The sequence below is a fragment of the Strigops habroptila genome, chromosome 6 (assembly GCF_004027225.2).
Source record: "Strigops habroptila isolate Jane chromosome 6, bStrHab1.2.pri, whole genome shotgun sequence".
NCBI classification, from domain to species: Eukaryota; Metazoa; Chordata; class Aves; order Psittaciformes; family Psittacidae; genus Strigops; species Strigops habroptila.
The window spans coordinates 29,771,640-29,792,924 of record NC_044282.2 but is presented as its reverse complement, the minus strand read 5'-3'; the positions used below and the strand labels follow the sequence as shown (position 1 = coordinate 29,792,924).

Genomic DNA, 21,285 nt, shown 5'->3' with positions numbered 1-21,285 from the left:
AATCTTGCAGACTTCTTTCCTGCCCATGACCACATCTTACTCTTTACAGTTAGTGGGAGTTTTACAGGCACAGAGGGCCAAGTTATTTCTTTATTATCTAGTTAGGTAAATAAATCCTTACTCCTTGAATGACTCTCTGAAGAATAACAGGTAGATAAATCATATAAGATTTTTCTAATCTTTATAAAAGCCCCCATCTACAATACATACATAGTTTTAAAAGAGCATTGATTACAGTATCCACCAAGTGCTAAAATAAGTTTTGTTTGCTTTTAATGAAGTAAGTAAAAAAAACCTAAAAATTTAATATTGGATTATATGAAATTAGCAAGACTAAACCTAACAGTACTGGTTAGGATGAAAGCAAAAATGCCTGTTAAAAATCTGACCACTGATCGAAGCTTGCAATTTCAGCCTTCATCAGTTGCTTTCTTGAGTGACTCATCAAATCAGTGTTACCTAGAAAGTCAATACTGAGAAACCAGGTAAACCAACAAATACTACTTTTAGTCACACAACTCTTGAGAACACAGTAAAGCATTTTATTGTTTATACTCATTTTCATTTACACATAGAAGGAACAATCAATGCAATTCTATCACAGCAGGTGGACCATATCCTAAAACTCTGACTGCTGAATATGCGCAGACCTGTCTTAAGGTCAAATCAGAGACAAAAAAAGAAGAAAAAAAGAAGAAAAACTATAGGAGGGAAGTAGGGAGGAGAGTAATTTCACTAACATCAGTTAATTCATGATTCATGGGTATTTATTTTGCAGGTGACACAGCTCTTCTGAGAGAACAAACTGCTTCACTTCTTTACAAAATACACTAAATAATGTAATTACTTAGAGAATTCTAAATTTCGCAGTGGTTCATGCGGTAAGGGTGTGCAACTGACACAAAATGGAAAACATGGTTACAACATCAAACTGCTATTTCTATTCCCAGCTGGTTTATGGAAAAGGTCATTGGGCTTCCTGGTTTCTGCTCTTGAGTTACGGAGTAGAAGCAAGAAGTATTTACTTTGCAAATGCAACTATGAGGACAGACTATAGATATGCAGTGCAGTTGAACAGGTCTACAACTCTGGTTTCTACAGCATTTGCTATTGTTTTGAAATACAAACATAACTTTTGCACACTGTCACTTCTCACACATGTTCAGCTGGAGGAGTCATTTACAGAATGTACTGTGATGCTCCTATTTCAAATACTGCTTTTTTTTCTCCTCTTGGCCTCATATGTGAAGGGAGCAACTCTTTCCACTGAAAGAAAGAAATTACAGGTGTGCAGAAGTACAACTATGCTACCAACACAGACAGAGACAACTGTGCTCTTGTGCACACCCCTACAACCGGCCAGAGAACAAATTAAGAAGTTAAGCCTGCAAAATAAATGGAGTTTACTCTCAAACTTTTTCTTCAGTCCAGATGAATTATAGACCTTGATTCGAGGCTGCCCTCTTTTTTTGCAACTGATCTGCATGACTACTGGAACAGCATCTCTGCCAGAGTCATTACACTGAAATGCAGAGCTGAGCAGTTTGGTGGCAGTATGTATTGACGTTTTTGCAGCATCATGAGTCTGGCAACTGGGCTTGGGGAAGTTTCAAGCAGTGGGTCTTTACAATAGCAACTTGATTCTGCAGACAAAAAGCAAAAGATTGGCAGAATTATTAAAGTATCACAATAAAGGCAAGTGTGCAGAACATGGCGCTGAGCTTAGCCTATTAGCTGGCAGACACTTCCGTCAGCGGCGCAGAAAGGCACAGCTTTCCCGTGTGTGAAGAGAAACACAAAGGTGTCGAGTCTTTCATGGTGGCTGAAAGGCAGCTTTCCTCTCAGGATGCCTGCTCCCAGCCGGCTTCGCTCCCAGCAGGAGCAGTTGGAGCCGTAAGGAGGCCAAAAAGTAGGCTGAACTCTACCAGCAGCTTTAATCTGGGGCCTGTCCTACCTTCCTTTGCAAAAAAACCCCACCCCTAAACAATAAAACAAGCCGATGCTGGCACCGGGGCTGCACCCGACTCCCTGCCGAGGGGATTGCATCCCGGCTGCCTCGGGATGCCTCCAGCTGCCGCCGAGGGACCGGAGCCGGCACCGGGCGGGGGGGACGACGACGTGGGGGGGCTGCCCTGCCCCGGTCAGCAACCGGGTTGGAAAGCAAGTGCCATTTAGCACTAATTGGTCTAAACACGGGCGTTATCATATGAAATGGCAGACTGATCTAATAGGTGGAATAAAAAGCAGATTGGCGTGAGTCACTCCCTGCGAGCTGGGGGGAAACCACCCGGCACACGCTCCGAAATGTCAGGAGCGTGCGGCATCGCCGCTGCTCGCCGCCACTTGCAAAGGGGCTGAAACCAGCTATTTGTAGGGTCGTATCCCCTTCTTCCCTTTCCCGACACTCTCCCGCCCCATTCCCGGTCCCCCTCCCCGCCAAAGCCTCTCCCGGAGCGCACCCACCTGTGGCGCCGGGCACGGGCGTGCGTGGGGGCAGCCTCGGAGGACACATCGCATTCAAAACGTTCAGCCTGTGCATCGGAAACGTATGAGTTTGTGGAAAGCTTGTTTGAAGTCTTCGTTCGACATAGTATAGATGATGGGGTTGATGAGGGAGTTGAGATATCCAAGCCACGTGAAAAAGTCAAAGATGGCCATGTGAAACCAGCAAGCGTCCTTGCAAATAGGCAACACCAGGCTGATGATGAAAAAGGGCAGCCAACAGACGATGAAGGCTCCTAAAATAATCCCTAAAGTCTTTGTAGCTTTCCGCTCTCTAGCGGCTGTGAGCTTCTTTTTCTCCAGGAGGGCATCCGAGACCTTCACCTTCACCTGGTTCATGTACACGGGAGAGCCCGTTTCGCTGAATCCCTCGGGGGCCTTGGAGTTTATGGACGTGACGGAGGAGGACGACCCCGGGGAGTCTGTGATTAACTGAGCCCGCGTTAGTCTTTTACCTGCTTTCTTTGGAGTCTGCTTCAAAATCCGCGACCTGGCTTCCACGTAGATCCTCCCGTAGAGGGCTATCAGCAGCAGGGTGGGGAAGTAGAAGGCTCCCACCGTAGAGTACACGGTGTAGAGGACGTGGTCTGTGTTCACCACACAGTGAGAGACTTCCTCAGCCTTCGCCTGCCGCCAAAACAAAGGGGGCATGGAGATGCAGATGGAGAAGACCCACACCAGAGCGATCATGCCCGCTGCCCGCTTGGGAGTCCGTTTTGTAGAGTACTCGACGGCGTCGGTGATCGCCCAGTAGCGGTCCAGCGCGATGACACAGAGGTGCAGGATGGACGCTGTGCAACAGGTGATGTCCGAGGACAGCCAGATATCGCAGACGACCTGGCCCAACGTCCACTTGCCGGTCACAGTGTACATGGTGCTGATGGGCATGACGAGGATGGAGACGAGAAGGTCGGTGACAGCCAGCGAGGCGATGAGATAGTTGGCCGGCGTGTGGAGTTTCCTCGTCTGGTAGACCGTGGCGATGACAAAGGCGTTGGAGAGCACTGTGGCCAGGGTGACGAGCGCCAGGACGACGGCGAGCACGATCTTCCCGGAGAGAGGGGTGGAATCTTGGTAGATCCCTTCCTCGGTGCTGCAGTTTCGGTAAGAGTCGTTGGCGGGGAGCGGCGGCGCCCGGCAGGGTCCTGCCGGCTCCATCCCTCCGCGGCCGCCCCCCCGCAGATGGCGGGGCTCGGCGCGGCACACGGGGCCGCTACCCCGGTAGGACCCCGTCGGCACCGAGGGAGGGCTGCAGCATCGCCGCGCCGGCACCACCCCTCGCCCACCCGCCCTTCCGGGAGCAGCGAGCGGGCGTCCCCGAAGTCTCACTCCCCGCCGGCGAGGGAGCACGGCAAGCCGGTGGCCAGGCGTGCCCGCTCGCCCCGCGAGCACATTGCCCCGCCGCCTCCTCCCGGAGCGCGGCGAGCCCTGGGCATGGGGCTCTCGCCCGGTCGCTCTTAGGTGTAGCCCTGCCGCCTGCAGCTCCACACCGCGTCTCGACGGGCGCAGCGGTGGCGCTGCATGCCCGCGGGCGGCGGCCTCGCCCCTCGGGCTGCGGGCACGACGGCTGCGAGGGCAGCGGAGCCGCCCCGCCGGGCCTTGCCTTCACACACAGCCCGCCGCAGCAAGTTTGCAGCCGCCGCCGCGGGTGCGGGAGGAGCAGGGGGAGGAGAAGGAAGAGGAGGGTCCGCGGGAGGCAGGGGGGGAGACCACCTCCCATGGCGGCCCGCAGCGGGCCATGCTGTCGGGGGCCAGCCTCAGCCCACCGCCAGCACCCGCGGGCAGGGGCCGGTGTGAGGGAGCGGTGAGCAGCCGCCGCCCCTTATATAGCGGGCGCCACGGCCCCGCCGACACCGAGCAACCGGTGCCGCTCCCGGGCGGGCTGCCCGCCTGCCCGCGGAGGAGGAGCCGCCACCTGCCTCGACCCTCCTTCCCTCCCTCCCTCCCTCCCGCACCCACTCGCTGCCCGACAGGAGGGCCCGGTCAGCCCCGAGTCCGCGCACCGCCTCACCGCCGTTCCCCCACCCTTCTCCCCGCAGACGTCGGGAGGAGCCCGGGTTTGTCCCGAGCCCCACCGCAGCGCGGAGGGGAAGCAGACCCTCCTCCCCAACCTTCCTGAACTCAAGCGGGAGGTGCGACAGCGCTGAGGGATGTGGGTCGCCCTGGTCCTCCGCCTGGCCCCACCCGTTGTTGCACCGTGCCCGCTGCGCCGCGATGCGGGGCCAGGTGATGCGTGGCTCCCGACGGAGCCCTCTGTCCACGCAGGGGTGGCTGTCCCCCGCCGCCCCGTCCCACGGTGGCCTTGCAGATGCCGCTCCGTGCCGGAGCTGTGCGTGCGGAGAAGGGCAGGGGCGAGCAGAATGGTGCGGGGCAGGGACAGAGGCAAGCCGGAACGGGCAGGCAGCTCGGGTTCGCCCGCCCTCTCCGGCGGGCAGGGGACTGTGCGGCCCGGCAGGTCCCGCTGCTGCGGGCGGTGCAGGTCCCACCGGGTCACTTCGTCTGCTTTACACTTAAACTTTTAGCAACCCAGCGTCTCCTGGGCTCTTTCTTACCTTTTCTTCCCCTTTCTTTCCTTCTTTCTTTCTTTCTTTCTTTCTTCCTTTCTTCCTTTCTTTCCTTTCCCTCCTTTCTTTCTTTCTTTCTCTCTCTTTCTTTCTTTCTCTCTCTTTCTTTCTTTCTCTCTTTCTTTCTTTCTTTCTTTCTTTCTTTCTTTCTTTCTTTCTTTCTTTCTTTCTTTCTTTCTTTCTTTCTTTCTTTCTTTCTTTCTTTCTTTCTTTCTTTCTTCCTTCCTTCCTTCCTTCCTTCCTTCCTTCCTTCCTTCCTTCCTTCCTTCCTTCCTTCCTTCCTTCCTTCCTTCCTTCCTTCCTTCCTTCCTTCCTTCCTTCCTTCCTTTCTTTCCTTTCCCTCCTTTCTTTCTTTCTCTCTCTTTCTTTCTCTCTCTCTCTTTCTTTCTTTCTCTTTCTTTCTTTCTTTCTTTCTTTCTTTCTTTCTTTCTTTCTTTCTTTCTTTCTTTCTTTCTTTCTTTCTTTCTTTCTTTCTTTCTTTCTTTCTCTCTTTCTCTCTTTCTCTCTTTCTCTCTTTCTCTCTTTCTTTCTCTCTTTCTCTCTTTCTCTCTTTCTTTCTCTCTTTCTCTCTTTCTCTCTTTCTTTCTCTTTCTCTCTTTCTCTCTTTCTCTCTTTCTTTCTCTCTTTCTCTCTTTCTTTCAATGTTTTTTTTTTGTTTGTTTTTTTTTTTCTTCCTGTTGTGCTTGGAAACGCACATCCGTGACCGAACAGCCCTGACGTGCCCCGCAGGATCCTTCACTGCTCGGGAGGCGGGGGCAGGAGGTGTACCCGGAGCACACATTAGTCCATGTCCCGCAGCTCCTGCTGGCGTTTGTTCTCCGCAGCCGCAGGAAAGTTTTGCACACAAAGGGAAGTGCAAGCTTGCTTTTTGCTGGGTCAGGGTAATTCCAAGCTCAGTAAATGTCTGGTCTCCAGCCATGGAGCAAGTCTCCTGAAGGTGCCATGACATACCGAGTAAAGAGAAGGCAAGGGCATGTCTGTCTGCAGGCATGTTTGTGCGCACCTGCGCATGCTGCTACCTGCCTAAGCAAGCTCCCTGCAAACTCTCAGCACTCCCCTCTTGGATATCTCCTCCTGGCTGTTTTCCTCTGTGGTAGGAAGGCAAAGCGTTTCCCTGTGCCCCCCTTCTTCCTGGGCCATGCTCAGCACCACACAGGGATAAACACTGCTTTGATATCCCTTGGACATTGGGCTTATGGCAGGGTGAGAAACCTCGGTGCCCTGTTGGTCATCCTTGAGCAAAAGGAACTGGCACACCTGAAAGGATGCAGATCAAGGAAGAACAGCATGAGGAGGCTGGAGGCAATCCATGGTGGCCCAGAGGTCCCCCCTCTGGGTGAGACTGAAAACTCTGAGAAGCATTGAACTGCGGGAGAGCCAGGGCTGCACAGCAGTGTGGGAAAGCCAGAGCCCTGCAGAGACAACCCTTTTGCTCCCTCTTTCATTACTGGGAAAGGTGCCCTGATCTTGGGATGCACTAAGCACCCACAGGTCCTCTGAGATCAAAAAGTAGTGATGGTGCTTGAGATTTTGTAAAATCAGGCATAGATCCGCTCTTTAATTAGGCTTTCTCAAGAACTGAGGTAGGGAGAGGATTGCCTTGGATTAAACAAAGTGTGGCAGTGAAGGTTTGCCTACATTCACCAAAATGATAGGAAGATAAAATGTCAGAAAGACTTTCTGTTTTCCCAAAAGGGCTTGGGATAGGGTTTGGTCTGTTTCCATGATTTTATTTTGTGGTGCCTCCTGGTGCTCAGTGGAGCCTGGTAATTGGCTGGAGTCTCTAGATTCTATTGTGTTAAAAATAATAATGCAGAACTATCTACAGTCTTCTGGTCTCTTTGATGGGCAGAGATTTTATAATCCTGCTTTTTAACACAGTGTGATATTGCTTCCACTTCTGCTCGACATTTCTGGCTGAATTTAGTTGTGCTTAAGTTGGCAGCTGCCCTCGAGCGTCCGTAGCTCAACTTTCTTCCCAAATAGGGCTATGTATCTAAGACTGATTTAAATTTAGTTCTAGTTCTTTATTCAGTTTTGAGGCAGCTTTCCACTGGTGGAAAGGCTCTCCTGGTAAAATTATAGCGCCTGCAATGGTAATGTTCTAGCCCTAGCCACTGCCATCAGTCACGTCATGTAATGCAGACATGTACTATGTGAATGGGCAATGAGTTCTGGTCACCCTACTAATGTCACTGTTTACCCTTATTATAAAATGTTTGTGTTCTGTGCACAGCTTTTGCTGTTGCCCTTCTCCATTAATTCTGGGTTATTATTCATCAGTAATCATCATTCATTGCTTCCCTCTTTGTCTTGGCAAGAAGATGCTTTTCTCTTCCCTTGTTTGTTTTCTTCTGTTGTGCTCGCTTGTTTCTTATTCAGTTATGTAGTCCTGCTGCCAGTGGCCAGGAAAACATTCAACCCACTGCAGGTCAAACTGGGATGACATCACTACATAGCCCCGTGCCGCGGCTGGGCTCTCATGAGACAAGGCTCGGTGAAAAGAGGAACCAGGTTCTACCTAGATCATCAATAAGTACTGGCACCTTGGAGTACTACTCAAAAACATATTGTGAATCATATATATTATCACATGAATGATCATATCTCATTGTTGAGCTGTCACCCTGAAGCTTGCATTTCATTGTTTACCTTCTCCTCTCCTAACTGGATCTGAAAAGATGCTTAAGGGAAGAGATCCTATTTCCTAAAGCTTCTGGCTTCTGTGCGGAGGCAGGCATAAAATTAATTTCTTTCTGCTGACATAAGACTGTTAATGCTTCTTAAATCCATATTTTGATGTACTAAAATACAAATACAGAAACTGCAATAAAAACTGAGCCTATTACTGGTTTATTGCATCACAAAGTGCCCATGTACGGCATAAATGTCATCAATGACTTATAAATAAATCAGAGAGATAAGACAGACACATAGAAACAAACCTGAGTACCAGGAAGGAAAAGTCCTCATCCTATAGTCAGATCTGTCCTGGCCACAGATAATGTTGTCTAGGTTTTGGCTTTTGGATCTTCTAGGTATATTTGAACACAGGTCTCAGCACACAATATAAACATCACCTCTACCCTTGATTCAGGTGGCAAGTTGTATGTAATGCCATCTGTAGCCTCCTGCAATGTGATGAGATTCATCCTCATATTTTAAATAATGAAATTCTGAGTCCTTCTGTTAGCAAAGATAACCTTCACTATGTAAATCAATGCAGTGGTATTTTGTTGAATTTGCCAACAGACAAATAACACTAATGTATGTGTGAAGTTTCTCAATGTTAACTTTGAAATATAGCTAAGGCCATTTAAATGCCAACACTTTTAAGTCACTAGTCAAAATAAAAACACCCAGCTTGAGTTACTGAAATTTAATTATAAGGAACAGCTGGGCCTGGTTTTGATTTTGACTCTAAGGAACCAGAAAAAGAAAGAAGCACATGGGCTCAGTAGGTGCATATATAGGCTGAGTTTTTTTGACCCAAGGGAATAAAGCCAGATCAAGTTATTTCCTTATTCTTCATACTGGTCATGTACAGTTGCTGAAAAATGCTCTCAGATACCCTCCAAAGAGTATTCAATTACTTTAAGTAGGCAACTGAGGTCAAGCAAAGCCAAACTCCAGTCCTCCGTTACACTATCTTTACCATTTCATCTCCAGACACTGCACCATCCTGACACATTTCAGTTCATGGAGGCTGCAGTTGAGGTTGGTGACTGTTCCTCATTCGTCTACAAGGGATTGCTCTTTAATGATGTTCCTACAGACCCTTCACAGGAAACTACTTCAGTCCTGCCCCATCTCCTCTCCTTCTACCCTGCCCATTATTCTCCTGCTTCATTACAAAGCAGAAGAAATTACTGCTTGTGTTGCATCCTTGTTACCGTGATTTCCATCTGAGGCTGCTGGAGCCTCTAATTCACACTAAAGTCAGTGCAAATACATGTTTTGCTGTCAGAGAGTCTGCCTGAACAATTGTCCCTGCAGTTCGGGTTGTGTCCAGTTGTACACTTTAAGAGGTTTTAACCCTCCAGGATCTGTCTGTGATGAAATACATGCAGATCCACTGGGGAATGAACTGTAGGAAATAGCCATGACAATATGACGTAAAGGTAGGGCTGTCTACTAGGACTGAAAGTCAATAACCTTTAACTCCTGCCTATCACAGAAGAAAGGAAAAAAGAGAAGAGCACCCATTCAGCGTGAAGGCAAAGGATGCTGCATTTAGATTCTGCAGGGATTCAGATTAAAAAGGTGTCATGTTCTGTGCTCAGACCTGGCAGAATAAATCCTCCACTTTCAGATATGGACCCATATCAGCTTTAAAGCTTTGGCCCACTCCAGTATGTTCAAATCTTTCTTCTTTAGCAGATGAAGTCTGCAAAGGTCTCCTTTCAGGATCCAGACTTGATTTCAAATGGGTCCCAAATATCAAGTTTTCAGAAACGAAACTGAATTCTGTGTTTAAAAAAAAGTCTGCACACATTTTAAAGCAGCAAAGTACTAATGCAGAAAGCTTGATGGATAATTGTGGAATGCAGTGAATCACAGTAAAGAAGTAAAATTGCTTAAAATTAAGAATTAAACCTTTTCCTTGTGAAATCAGCATGTCAACACTGATTTAAGGGGAGGTACAAAGATTTCTTCCTACTAAAGAACTGGTTCTTCTGCATGGTTAATTAATATTTATCTAGGAAAGAAGGTAACATATGCTAAGCCCACTGCCACTATTTATAAGCATGCTCTAGTCGTTCTTTGTTCCCGGAGGTAATCAGAAGCTAGGAGCTTTTGCTGGCATGCAGATTTTGGCTGCTAATTTAATAAAATGCATTATCCATTAATTTGAGTCCTTTTAGGATGCCAGTGTTTACTAGTTGACAGTTTTCTTCCACAGTATGAGATTTAATTGCAAAATTCAGTTGTCTATTCTACTTAGCAAGAGGCTTACAGAGAAACATTTGCAACATGCTGAAATTCAGAAAAGGAAGAAACTTTGATGGCCGCAAAGGTCTTGTAGGCCTACTTTCATCAGCAGAGTAGGGCAGCAAGACTAAAGCAGTAGTGAGTGACTATGGCATAGTCCAAATGCCAGAGCTTTGCAAAGTCTGGAGACCCTTTGTGGGATTCAGGATATGTGCAGTTTACTCTCAGCAGCACTTTGCAAGGTAGTGCACAGCCAAAAATGTCATTTCGATGACAAGTGAGAGCTTCTGTAAACCAATCAAATCCAATATAACCTGGTCTTGGAGCGAGGCTGTTATGAAACCGTTGGTCTAAATGCTCCAAAGTGTAAAATCCACTCTACCTAAAGAATAATTGAGCCCACAAAGGCCATCACTATCACCATTACTTTATGTGTAGCTTTCTTTGAGGAAGAAAACAAAGACTCTGAGAAGCAAAAGGCTCAGAAGATGTAGGTAAATAAAATTGTGTCACTTCTGCCAAATATGAACCATTGGTATGTCTTGCTGGCTGGAAGCAGAACTGTATCTAATATGACTTTGAGAAAAGTAACCAAGAAAATCTACAGAGCCAGATCAGCAGCCTAGATAAGCATCAACCCAATGATTTGAGGAAGCTGTAGCCAATTCCATCGAAGGATGTGACCTGTTATTATTTCTCAATCTTTTCGTTATCCAAAGATTCTTTAACTGACAGGTCTCATAGAAACCTGTAAAACTCTATTTCTTCACGTCTAGTGTGTATGTGTGCTTATTGGAGAAGGGAATATTAAACTGTATAAGATGCATATATAGATGCAATCTCTATTTAGAAAGGTTCTTTTTATTTTTAGTTCCAGGGAGAAGTCAGTCTTAAAGGATGCCCAGATAGAGATGTTGAGCTGATCTTAAAATACCATGCTGCTGGGTGTATCCTTTAAAACATGAATGGATTTAAAAAAAAAAAAAAAGAGAGATGTGGTCTTTTCCTCATTTGCAAGACCACAGAATCACAGAATGGTTTGGGTTGGAAGCGACCTTAAAGATCACCTAGTTCCACCTCCCTGCCATGGACAGGGACACCTTCCACTAGACCATGTTGCTCAAAACCCTGTCCAACCTGGCTTTGGTTCATGTCTGTGTTTGTGGAAGCAGAATCAAATAATTTTATTTTGTAGCTTTTATATTTCAATTGTGAATTTCATGGGTATCCCTTTCCTTGAGATACCCATTTCCTTGGGAATATCTTGTTATGCTCCTTTCCTGATGCTTAGTCTCTTCATAGTCCTGTCTCTACATTCCAGGAGGTCTGCAAAGGCACATGGAGTGTACAGTTCACCTCTGTAAGAGCAAGCCAAGGCTTCCAAACCCAAGCAGTCTTCTTCTTACCAAGTACAAGAAAAATATGCATCTATTATTAAAACAAACAGACAAACAAACAAAAAGACAACCTACAGCTCTTCCTTGGCTTTCTCATCACTCTCAAACTTACTTTGGACTTGGCCCAGATCTGTCCCCATATCCCCTTCATCCTAGTAATGAACTTTCTCCCCTTACTTCCAAGGTGCCTTTTCCATGTCTTGCTCCTTGCAGCTGGGCACACCTCTGCACAGGAGCCTGACCTTCTATTCCCCTACCCTGCTCATACTCCTGTCCCTGGGAAGAAGGGAGGGCATCCTTGCATATCCCTCCAAGACTCACAGCCTCTCTTATTTTTAAATGAGAGCACTAAATCATGGGGGATTTATATATTCCAAAACTCTAAGCCCCATATAAGATGCTGGAAAAACCTCAGGTGAAGTTATCTCACTGCCCAAGCTGCCTCTGCTTAAGAGTAGAGTTTTAGCTTTAGTAGCTAAAACTACCAGCCTGGTTTCTATCATGTTTCAGTTACTTTTTCCTAGCCTTGGAAGCTGTACCATACCTAACCTACACATTTCCAGAGCCTGCTGCTGTGGCCATGATCCCCTTCTCTCTTCATCCCTTCTTTGTGCATACCTCTTCTTATCTCATTCCTCCACTAATACCTCACTAACAAGCACATTTCTTTACATGATTTTCAAAGCCTTTGGTAGTTTATCTGCTTCTCATCACATATTCAGGTCAATTAATGCCTTCCACTAGACTCTGATGCTGGCTCCTCCCAGAGTCTTATTTGATTTCAATCAGGCAACTTCATGCCTTCCCAGGCTTGAAAAAAGCTTCCTTAACAGGCACAGATATCCTCATTATCTTACCTAAAAATCCTCCTTTGCTGTAATGCCTACAAAACACACTTGACAGAAGTCAGGCTGTTGATTAAGCTATGACTACTACCTATTATTCTTTCTAGTAGTATTTTCTTTGCTGATGTTCTCCCACCTCTGTTCCTCTGCTAGCACTAATCTCAGACTTTTATTCTTTAGAACAAAGACTATGTATTTGCTCTAAGTGGTTGCAGAGCCTTAAAAATAGCTTTTAGGGTCCTCATCCTGTCCTTCAAGTGGCTTGCTATGAACTGGTTTTATGTCAATAGTAACTATTAACAACATCGTCTTTTGTGCTGTTTTTTGTCTATACAGTTCAGAAATCACTTTGTCAGTAATCCCAAATCAATACAAGGTATCAACTGTGGTGGGTTGATCGTGGTGGGTTGATACTGGCTGGAAGCCAGGTGCCCACCAAAGCTGCTCTATCACTCCCCTCCTCGACTGGACAGGTGAAAAAAAATATAACAGAAAGCTTGTCAGTCAAGATAAGGGCAGGGAGAGATCATTCATCAATTACCATCATGGGCAAACCAGACTGAACCTGGGGAAAAGGAATTTAATTTGTTGCCAATCAAATCAGAGTAGGATAATGAAAACTAAAACCCAAATCTTAAAAACACATTCCCCCCACCCCTCCTTCTTCCTGGGCTCAACTTCACTCCTGATTTCTCTACCTCCTTTCCCCCAGAAGCACAGGGGGACAAGGAATGGGGGTTGTGATCAGTTCATCACATCTTGTCTCTGCCAGTCCTTCCTCCTCAGGAGGAAGACTTCTCACACTCTTCCCCTGCTCCAGTGGGGTCCCTCCCAGAGGAGACAGTCCTCCAGAAACTTCTCCAAATTGAGTTCTTCCAAATTGGCTACAGTTCTTCATAAACAGCTCCAGCATGGGCCCCTTCCATGGGGTGCAGTCCTTCAGGAACAGACTGCTCCAGTGTGGGTCCCCCTCGGGGTCACAAGTCCTACAGCAAACCTGCTCCAGCATGGGCTCCTCTCTCCATGGGGCCACAGGTCCTGCCAGGAGCCTACTCTAGCATGATGAACAACAAGGAGTCACAGCCTCCTTTGGGCATTCCTCTGCTCTGGTTTGGGGTCCTTTACAGGAGCCTAACCTTCTGTTCCCCCATCCTGCTTACGCTCCTGTCCCTGGGAAGGAAGAGGGAGACAAGGTGGATATATCTGCTTCACTGTGGACCTCCATGGGCTGCAGGTGGAGATCTGCTTCACCAGGGACGTCCATAGGCTGCAGGGGCACAGCTGCCTCACCATGGTCTGCACCATGGGCTGCAGAGGAATCTCTGCTCTGGTGCCTGGAGCAGCTGCTAGCCTCCTTATTTACTGACCTTGGCGGCTGCAGAGTTGTTGCTCTCGCATATTCTCACTACTCTTTTCATCTGCAGTTGTGCAGATTTTTTTTCCCTCTTCTTAAATGTTATCCCAGAGGCGCTACCACTGTTGCTGATGGGCTTGGCCTTGGCCAGCGGTGGGTCCATCTTGGAGCCATCTGGCACTGGCTCCATTGGACATGGGGGAAGCTTCTAGCAGGTTTTCACAGAAGCCACCCCTGTAGTCTCCCCTTTTCCCTGCTCAAACCTTGCCACACAGGTTTGAGGGGGAAATACAGCAACATATGACTGATTCACACAAACTGGCATGATCAGTGCAGCAGATAATTCAAAATAAAATCAGCCAGAACCTACAAATGTAAACATCCTCATTTACTGTTTCAGAAAAACTGTAATGTTTTGCTATTTTAAAAGATGAGAAGAACTGTCTCTTATTTCCCTTATGCAACTAACCAGAAATAAAAGTAAAAAAGCAGACTATCAAAATATAATGTGCTTCTGGTTATTTTCTTCAATTGCAGCTCTGAATTCTGAGCTGTAGAGGTAAAAGGGAGGAAAAAACCCAAACCTGCTGGAAAAGAAGTTCCCAAGGACTGGGGGTTTGTGAAGCAGAGAGCATGATTACCCTCTCCCTTCTGCATCTGCTCCTTATCTGTCCTAAGAGACCAGGTTCTCTAAAGTTTCCCAGATGAGAATTTCTCGCTTAAAGTTTGTTTATAAGAAGTAGTGGTTTAATCTTAAGTGATTCTGCCTAACCTCTGCCTAAAGTATATGCACTTAAAATAAAACTTCAGGCACCTGCTCATGGCAGACATGATCTCTATTCTCAGTGACTTTCCATGCCTCTTCCTCTTTCCTTTGGCTATGGTACAAATATTGGTATTTATTCTAGGAAATCTCTTTCATTAGCGGTATGTTTCTTGCCTCAGCGAGGCAGGCTTTCGTACTGGCTTAGCGCTATATGTAACATTAGATGTTAATTTACTCTTGTCTTCCACTGTGCTGGCCTATCAATGAATGGCCTTTGGACCAGTGGTGACAAAGCCAGTGATGTAGGTTGCTTTTCTACTTGATTTGATATGAATCTGGTAAGATCTCTGCAGTACTCTTATTTCCTACATCAGGGACACTTTGTAAATTTCTGCAAAAAGAGTTTTTACTTTCATGTTCTCAAAGAGACCTGTAAGATTTCAGTAGTTCCCTTTAAAAAAAACAGTTTTTTGGTAGTATTGTTCAGTCTTTGCTATTTTGATTGCCATTAAGCACACGAAGTCCTCTGAGACATTGTCCTTTGAGGAGCTGTGAAACATGGGTCAGTGAGATGTTGACAGCCTAATATTATCTGGCTGAAACAGTATGAGGAGAGATATTCCTGGGAGATAATGGTTGTGTGCCTTCACTTCATTTTGTTGTGTGAAAATTGTTGGAGCATGTTTAGACATCCTTCTTTCCTTCATGGAGGGAGTACTTTAAACTTTTTCTAGAGATTTTAAGCATACTTTAAAATCATCTACTGTCTTCTCAGTACTTCACTCCTTTTTCTGGACCTAATTCTGCTTTCATTTAAAAGGGTCAGACTGCTGCTTTTTTTTAGAATCATAGAATCATTTTTTTCTGGAAAAAGACTCTTAAGATAATTGAGTCCAACCATTAACCATTTTCAACCCCTCTGACTTTCACTGATGAATCAGCACTTCCCATTGAATTGCCTATCACATTTATCAAAGACCAAAGAAATGAAGAAATCAATTGCTTGGATGTCTAATCGTAAGCAGGGAGGAATAGATGAAATGTTTCTAGGGGTTTTTTTAGTGAAGTTTCTCCATTTTGACATATTTGAAGCTAAAGGGCACAATTTTACTCTCTGTAATTTAAAGAACTCTTGGTGGGCACAGCCAGATGAAGGAAAGCAATAGGGGAATTCGAGGATATTTATTCAACTGTTTTAGATAATTTACGTCTTTGCATCTTGACAATAGTAGATTATACAAGCAGTAGCTTCACTAAATTATACAGTATTCAGATGGAGGTGATTTGCAAATGGCTATATCTCTGTAGGAAAAGTTTGTGTGGGTTACTCTGAAAGCAAAGAACGTGAAAGTGTAGAAGATGAACAACAAATTATCTCAGGGACCAAAACCCAATTTTGACAAAATAAGGACCAAACCCTGCTATCATTTAAGAAATACAACTATGTACATTTGCAGCTAAATTCCACCTACACTGCTTACATACTGGATAGCATTTTTTGAATATTTGAAAGTTGTTAAAGAGTTTGAGCATCACCTATTTCATGCAGAAAAAGTTTAAGATAATGGCAATATCTTGACAAATAATTTTTTTAGACTGGAATCAAATTTAACTTGGCACAATGTGGGATGAGTTTATTAGGACCTGATATAATCAATGTGAAAAAACAAAAGGACTAATACTGGAGGTCATGCATAACTAGGCTAGTTAAAATTATGCTTGAAGATGTTTGGAGGAAGACAAAATCCTTGACCAACACATCTGACATTTATGCATAACCATAATTCATACACAGGACAAAGAAAATTGTTAAGTACTCCTGTGATACCATCCTTTGTAGGAGAGGATGGAAACTATTTGATTATTGCCAAAGAGAAGTAACTGCTTGGCTGGAGAAGAAAGAGTTAAAGAAGAAGCAAAGCACACTGTGTGATTAAGCAGAGCAACCCAGATGGACAGGAGCAGGAGAACAGAAAGATAAGGAAGTGGTTATTTTGGGACTGTTTGTGAAACGACGAAGTTGGAAAAAACAAAACCGTAACCCAGGAACTAAACATGATGTGCTAAAACTAGCTTGGTATAAATGGTAGAGCAATAGGCTAAAAATATCTTTTGCTAGAATGGCATAAAAGCTAGAGCAATAGGCAATAAAGTGATTCGCTGCATGAAGATGCTCTGAGTCCGTGCCTTACATACGCCACAATCCTTCTCTATTTATCCATGATCAAAGATGAGAGAGTAGAGGGGCTGCTAAGGACATAAGTTCCATCACTCCGATAATACAAAGTGCACCATAGTTAAATGTTGTGATAACTACATAGCAGAAATCAAAGGCTAAGTAAACAAACATGATTCTTCAAAGAAGGAATCTTTCTTGTGATTATAAAATATTCAGAGATCAAGGCAGACAGTATTAATAAAGTAAGCATTAAATGTAATTTTTTGAGTGTCAGAGTCATGGGAAAAGCAATATAATGCTGACATAGCAGGATGATAGAACAGAATGGCAGACTCTGTATCTACAACCTGTTCTAAGAAATAAGAGCTGTCTATATACAGAAAATATATAAAATTTGGGGAAATACATCTACCCATCAGAAGCTTCTTGAAACCATTGGTCAAGTAACAGATTTTTAAAGACCCAAGGAGTGTTAGGGGTTTCTGCCGTAGTCACAGGCCACACAGTTCCACCAGCGCTGCTCTGACTCAAGAGTTTGTGACTGGAGTGAGAATCAGGCCATGGGGGAGAGGGGCAGGAAATATATTTTATTAGCCTAGATGATATAGCTGGAAGAAAAGCAGACAAATCCTCAGGGACACGAGAGGTCTTCAGCAGGTCACGCTTTCAAATGCCGACCCATCCCAACTCATTCTCCCACTTTTTAATCTCTCTTTTTAATCTATGCCACTGATAAATTGCTTACTCTGATAAAAATGTCCATCTTTTTAACATGAAGTTGGATGCCTTCAGTGTTCAACAGCTGGTCCTTCCAAGCTTTTGTCTGTTCAATTAAAGAGTACCTGCTATAAAATGACTTCTGCCAATGTAGTTCTCTGTAGCCTGCAATTGAATAGCCTGCAGTCAAGCTTTCTTCTCAACCTCTTTCCACAGGTAAAACAAACAGACTTGCTGTCTTCAACTCTTTGTATCCCCATTCCTACTTTTTGTGATATTTGAGTTCTCAGTCCCGTTAGTTTTTCCTACACCATTCTCCTAAGTTTTTTCCCTTACATTACTTGAAGTTAGTCTTAGAAGACTGAAAAATATAGAGATAGATATCAGATATATATGATACACACATGTATTATTTTATATACATATTTTATATAGATACATATGTAATTACATATATGATATGTATACAAATATATGGATATATGCGTATATGTGATATATATAAATATGTGTGAAAGGCAATCACAAAAAATGAGAGAAGAATCTATTGTGGTTAGTATAAGAAGTAATGGGAAATTGCAGTCAGGAATTTTCTTACAACACATTTGGAAAACATTTTAGTTTACCTTGAGAACAGTGAAGCTCTTAAGCCATCTTGCCTCTAGGAGAAACACAAAAGAGAACTAGTATAAAATCAGAGCTGCACACTTGATTTTAAAATAAATATATGTAACATAGATCTTCATTAGTAAATTGCATATGTACTCTACCATTTTATAAACTAATCAGTGGAAACAAAGTATTTCAAAGTATTTCAAAGAGAAGCTGCATCTACCTCTGCTGCATTGGCAAGGCAAAGCCACAGGCTGACCTGACCCAGTGCTGACACAGGTCTGCTCCCCAGAGGAGGTCAGGCTGGATGACTTCCAGAGGATACTCCTCCAGCCAGCATTTCTTTGCATTATGTTTCTATGCATTAATGCAGCAGGACTGCCGGACATAGCCACAAGGGATTAATAAATAGCAATGACTGAATTTTGGAAAAACAGCTTTAGCTATCAGGCCAATGAACATTTTGTCAGCCTTGATATAGACTTGCTGCTTTAAGTACTGTATATGGGTGCGAGCGGGGAGAATCACCATTTGGGTTAAAATCCCAGCAGGATTTGGATCCTGCCCTATCGTGCCAATGGCGAGCACCATGTGTTAGCAAAATAAGGGTGACCTGATTCTGGCAGTGTGCTGTTTGGCTTTCAGAATGAATTGCTGTAAAATGACAGGAATTAGAGAAAATAGGGATCAGACTAATGAAGTGAGAGTTTTGAGGGATTGCCAGGAATGTGGAAAAGCCCAGCAGGAAACAGCAGCATTTCACCAGTCTGTGTGTGGTTAAAGAGGGGATACGATGTACTGGAGAGCTAAATTGATGGACTAAAGCAAATCTGTTTATTGATCAAGGCAAAGTTTTGCTTTAGCACATATAAAGGTGAAGTGTTGGAATTCTGTTATTGTTGTTCCTGTTAGTTATCCAGTACAATTCGATAAAGATTGCTTTTGTGCTGGGCAAACCCTGTGAATCCTCTGGTCATCATAAGAATTTTCACTTAGCAGGAACACTCAGTGACTTCTTCTCTAACTTTTTTTTTCATACTAATAGAGCATTTGTATGACAGGACAGCTCTTACTAATCTAAGAACTTAATAAGAGATTCAATTGCAGAGGCGTTTTTATGAAAAGCAGAAGGATATTTATTCTCTCCTCAAATAGCCACAAGGAATGTTAAATGAAGAGGTTTGTAGGTTGAGATTAATATTAGGTTTAAAGGACACCTGACCACTTCAGTAGAAGTGGGTTTGTAACAATCATAGCTAGTAAAGAATAGGGAATTACTTCATTTTTTTCAGACAAGTCAGAAATTCGAGTCTTTGGTAGGCTTGGAAATTAGCCTGTAGTAACACATTTGAGCTCAGCTTCTTTGCAATAACTGCTTCTCTGCTGAGTGATTGAAGTGACTCTATGGTGAAAAATGCATTTTTGTAGTATAGCAGTCTCAACAAAATCCCAAACCTATTCTGAGAGTGACGGCACCAGCCCTCAGTGGGTAAAACCCATCCCAGGGAGCGCGAGCGACCAGGAGCGCGGCGAACAGGGCAGGCAGTCAGGGCGTGGCACGGCAGTTCGCGCAGGCAGGGCGAGCGGGTAGCGAGCGGGATGGTGAGCACTCGCCTTAGGAGCAGGGCCCGCTGTGGGAGCTCTGCCCCTTGGTGGCCAGCGTAGGCACCCAGACAGAGCCGATGAGAGGGGAGGCTGCGGCGCAGACCTCGGAGTGTAGAAAGTGCCTCGACTGGTCTCGTGAGGCGGGGGTGCACGATGGACAGGGCTGCACTCGGTGCGCTCTGGTGGAGGTCCTCCTGCAGCAGGTGGCTGAGCTGCGGGAGGCTGTTGGAGAGCTAAAAGATGCCAGGGAAGCTGAGAGGAAGCTGGGCTGCTTGCTCCAGGCTCAAACTGCGCAGGGGCTGCAAACGTCCAGCATTGCTCGTATAGGAAAGAAGGAGGGCAGCAACCCAGGAAGCTGGGAATTAGTCACGAGAAAAACGAACAAAAAAAGGAGGAAGAGGACAATTAACGACAAGGGGCTTCCTCCTAAATCTGTTGTCCCCACCCAGAACCGCTTCGCGGTTCTGCAGGAGGCTAATGAGAAAGCACCCACCACACCTAATGAGCACCCTGCTGATGCACCAGTAAAGAGGATCGCTACTGGTGCCTCCAGGAAGAAGCGGAGGGTCATAGTAGTAGGGGACTCTACTTTGAAAGGCACAGAGGCACCCATCTGCCGGCCTGATCCAGTCTCGAGGGAGGTGTGTTGCCTGCCGGGGGCTCGGGTCAGGGATGTTGCTGAGAGGCTGCCTGCTCTAGTAAGTCCTGCTGACTATTACCCCCTTCTAGTGGTCCATGTGGGTGCTAGAGATATAGACAGCAGTTGCCTGGAGGACATTAAGAAGGACTACAGAGCCCTGGGAGAGGTGGTTAGGGGCTCTGGAGCTCAGATAGTTTTTTCATCGATTCTCCAGGGCAAAGGGGAGGACCATAAAAAAGCTAGGCGTGTCTGGCAGGTTAATAAATGGTTAGAAAGCTGGTGCCATAGTCAGGGGTTTGGTTATTTAGAACATGGGGCTCCATTTGGGAGGCCAGATCTACTGGAGGCTGGTGGAGCTGGTCTGACAAAGAAGGGGAAGAGTTGTTTTGGTAGGAGGCTTGCCAGGCTGGTCAGGAAAGCTTTAAACTAGATGTGTTGGGGGAGGGGAGCATTGATCCATCCCAACATTCCTGGTCAGTTGCCAGCACCTGTAATAAGTGCTTGGAGCGATGTAGAGATGTTCCAGCTGCCCCAGCCATTGAGTCGGCTTCATTTGGAGCTCGGCTAAGGTGCCTCTATACAAACGCCCGTAGTATGGGGAACAAGCAAGAGGAATTAGAGATGTGTGCAAGGCTACGGGAATATGATGTCATTGGTATCACAGAAACATGGTGGGATGGCTCCTATGACTGGAATGTTGGAATGGAAGGTTACAGGCTGTTTAGAAAAGACAGGCCAGGCAGACGGGGAGGGGGCGTTGCTATCTATGTCAGTGATAGGCTAGAGAGTATGGAACTCTGTCTGGGGACGGGTGATGAGGTAACAGAGTGTTTGTGGGTCAGGATCAAAGGGAAAACAGCAACGGGGGACATTACGGTGGGGATCTGTTACAGGCCGCCTGATCAAGAGGACTCTGTGGATGAAGCGCTCTACAGACAGATAGGAGCAGCCTCACGCTCGCAGGCCCTGGTCCTCATGGGGGACTTCAACCATCCTGACATCTGTTGGAGGGACGGTACGGCCCGGCACAAGCAATCCAGGAGGTTCCTCGATTGTGTGGAAGACAACTTCCTCTTTCAAGCAGTAGAGGAGCCGACGAGGAGAGGTGCCATGCTGGACCTTGTGCTCACCAACAGGGAGGGACTGGTTGGAAATGTAACGCTCCAGGGCAG

General features: G+C 45.7%; 2 protein-coding genes across 2 annotated transcripts in view; one reads left to right on the top strand and one right to left on the bottom strand.

Moving 5' to 3' along the window:
* Positions 1–521: 521 nt before the first annotated feature.
* HTR1B (5-hydroxytryptamine receptor 1B) lies at positions 522–4,806 on the bottom strand. The gene is made up of 2 exons (XM_030490350.1): positions 2,464–4,806; positions 522–1,643 (listed from the first exon to the last, which is right to left on the bottom strand). Exon 1 carries the CDS (start codon positions 3,658–3,660, stop codon positions 2,527–2,529), a length of 1,134 nt encoding a protein of 377 aa, XP_030346210.1. The 5' UTR covers positions 3,661–4,806; the 3' UTR covers positions 522–1,643; positions 2,464–2,526.
* The window catches only part of MEI4 (meiotic double-stranded break formation protein 4), a 157,320-nt gene continuing 138,051 nt past the window's right edge, over positions 2,017–21,285 (top strand). The window contains exon 1 of the mRNA XM_030490351.1: positions 2,017–3,606. The gene's annotated coding sequence lies outside the window, so the exon portion shown is untranslated. The remainder of the gene's footprint in view (positions 3,607–21,285) is intronic.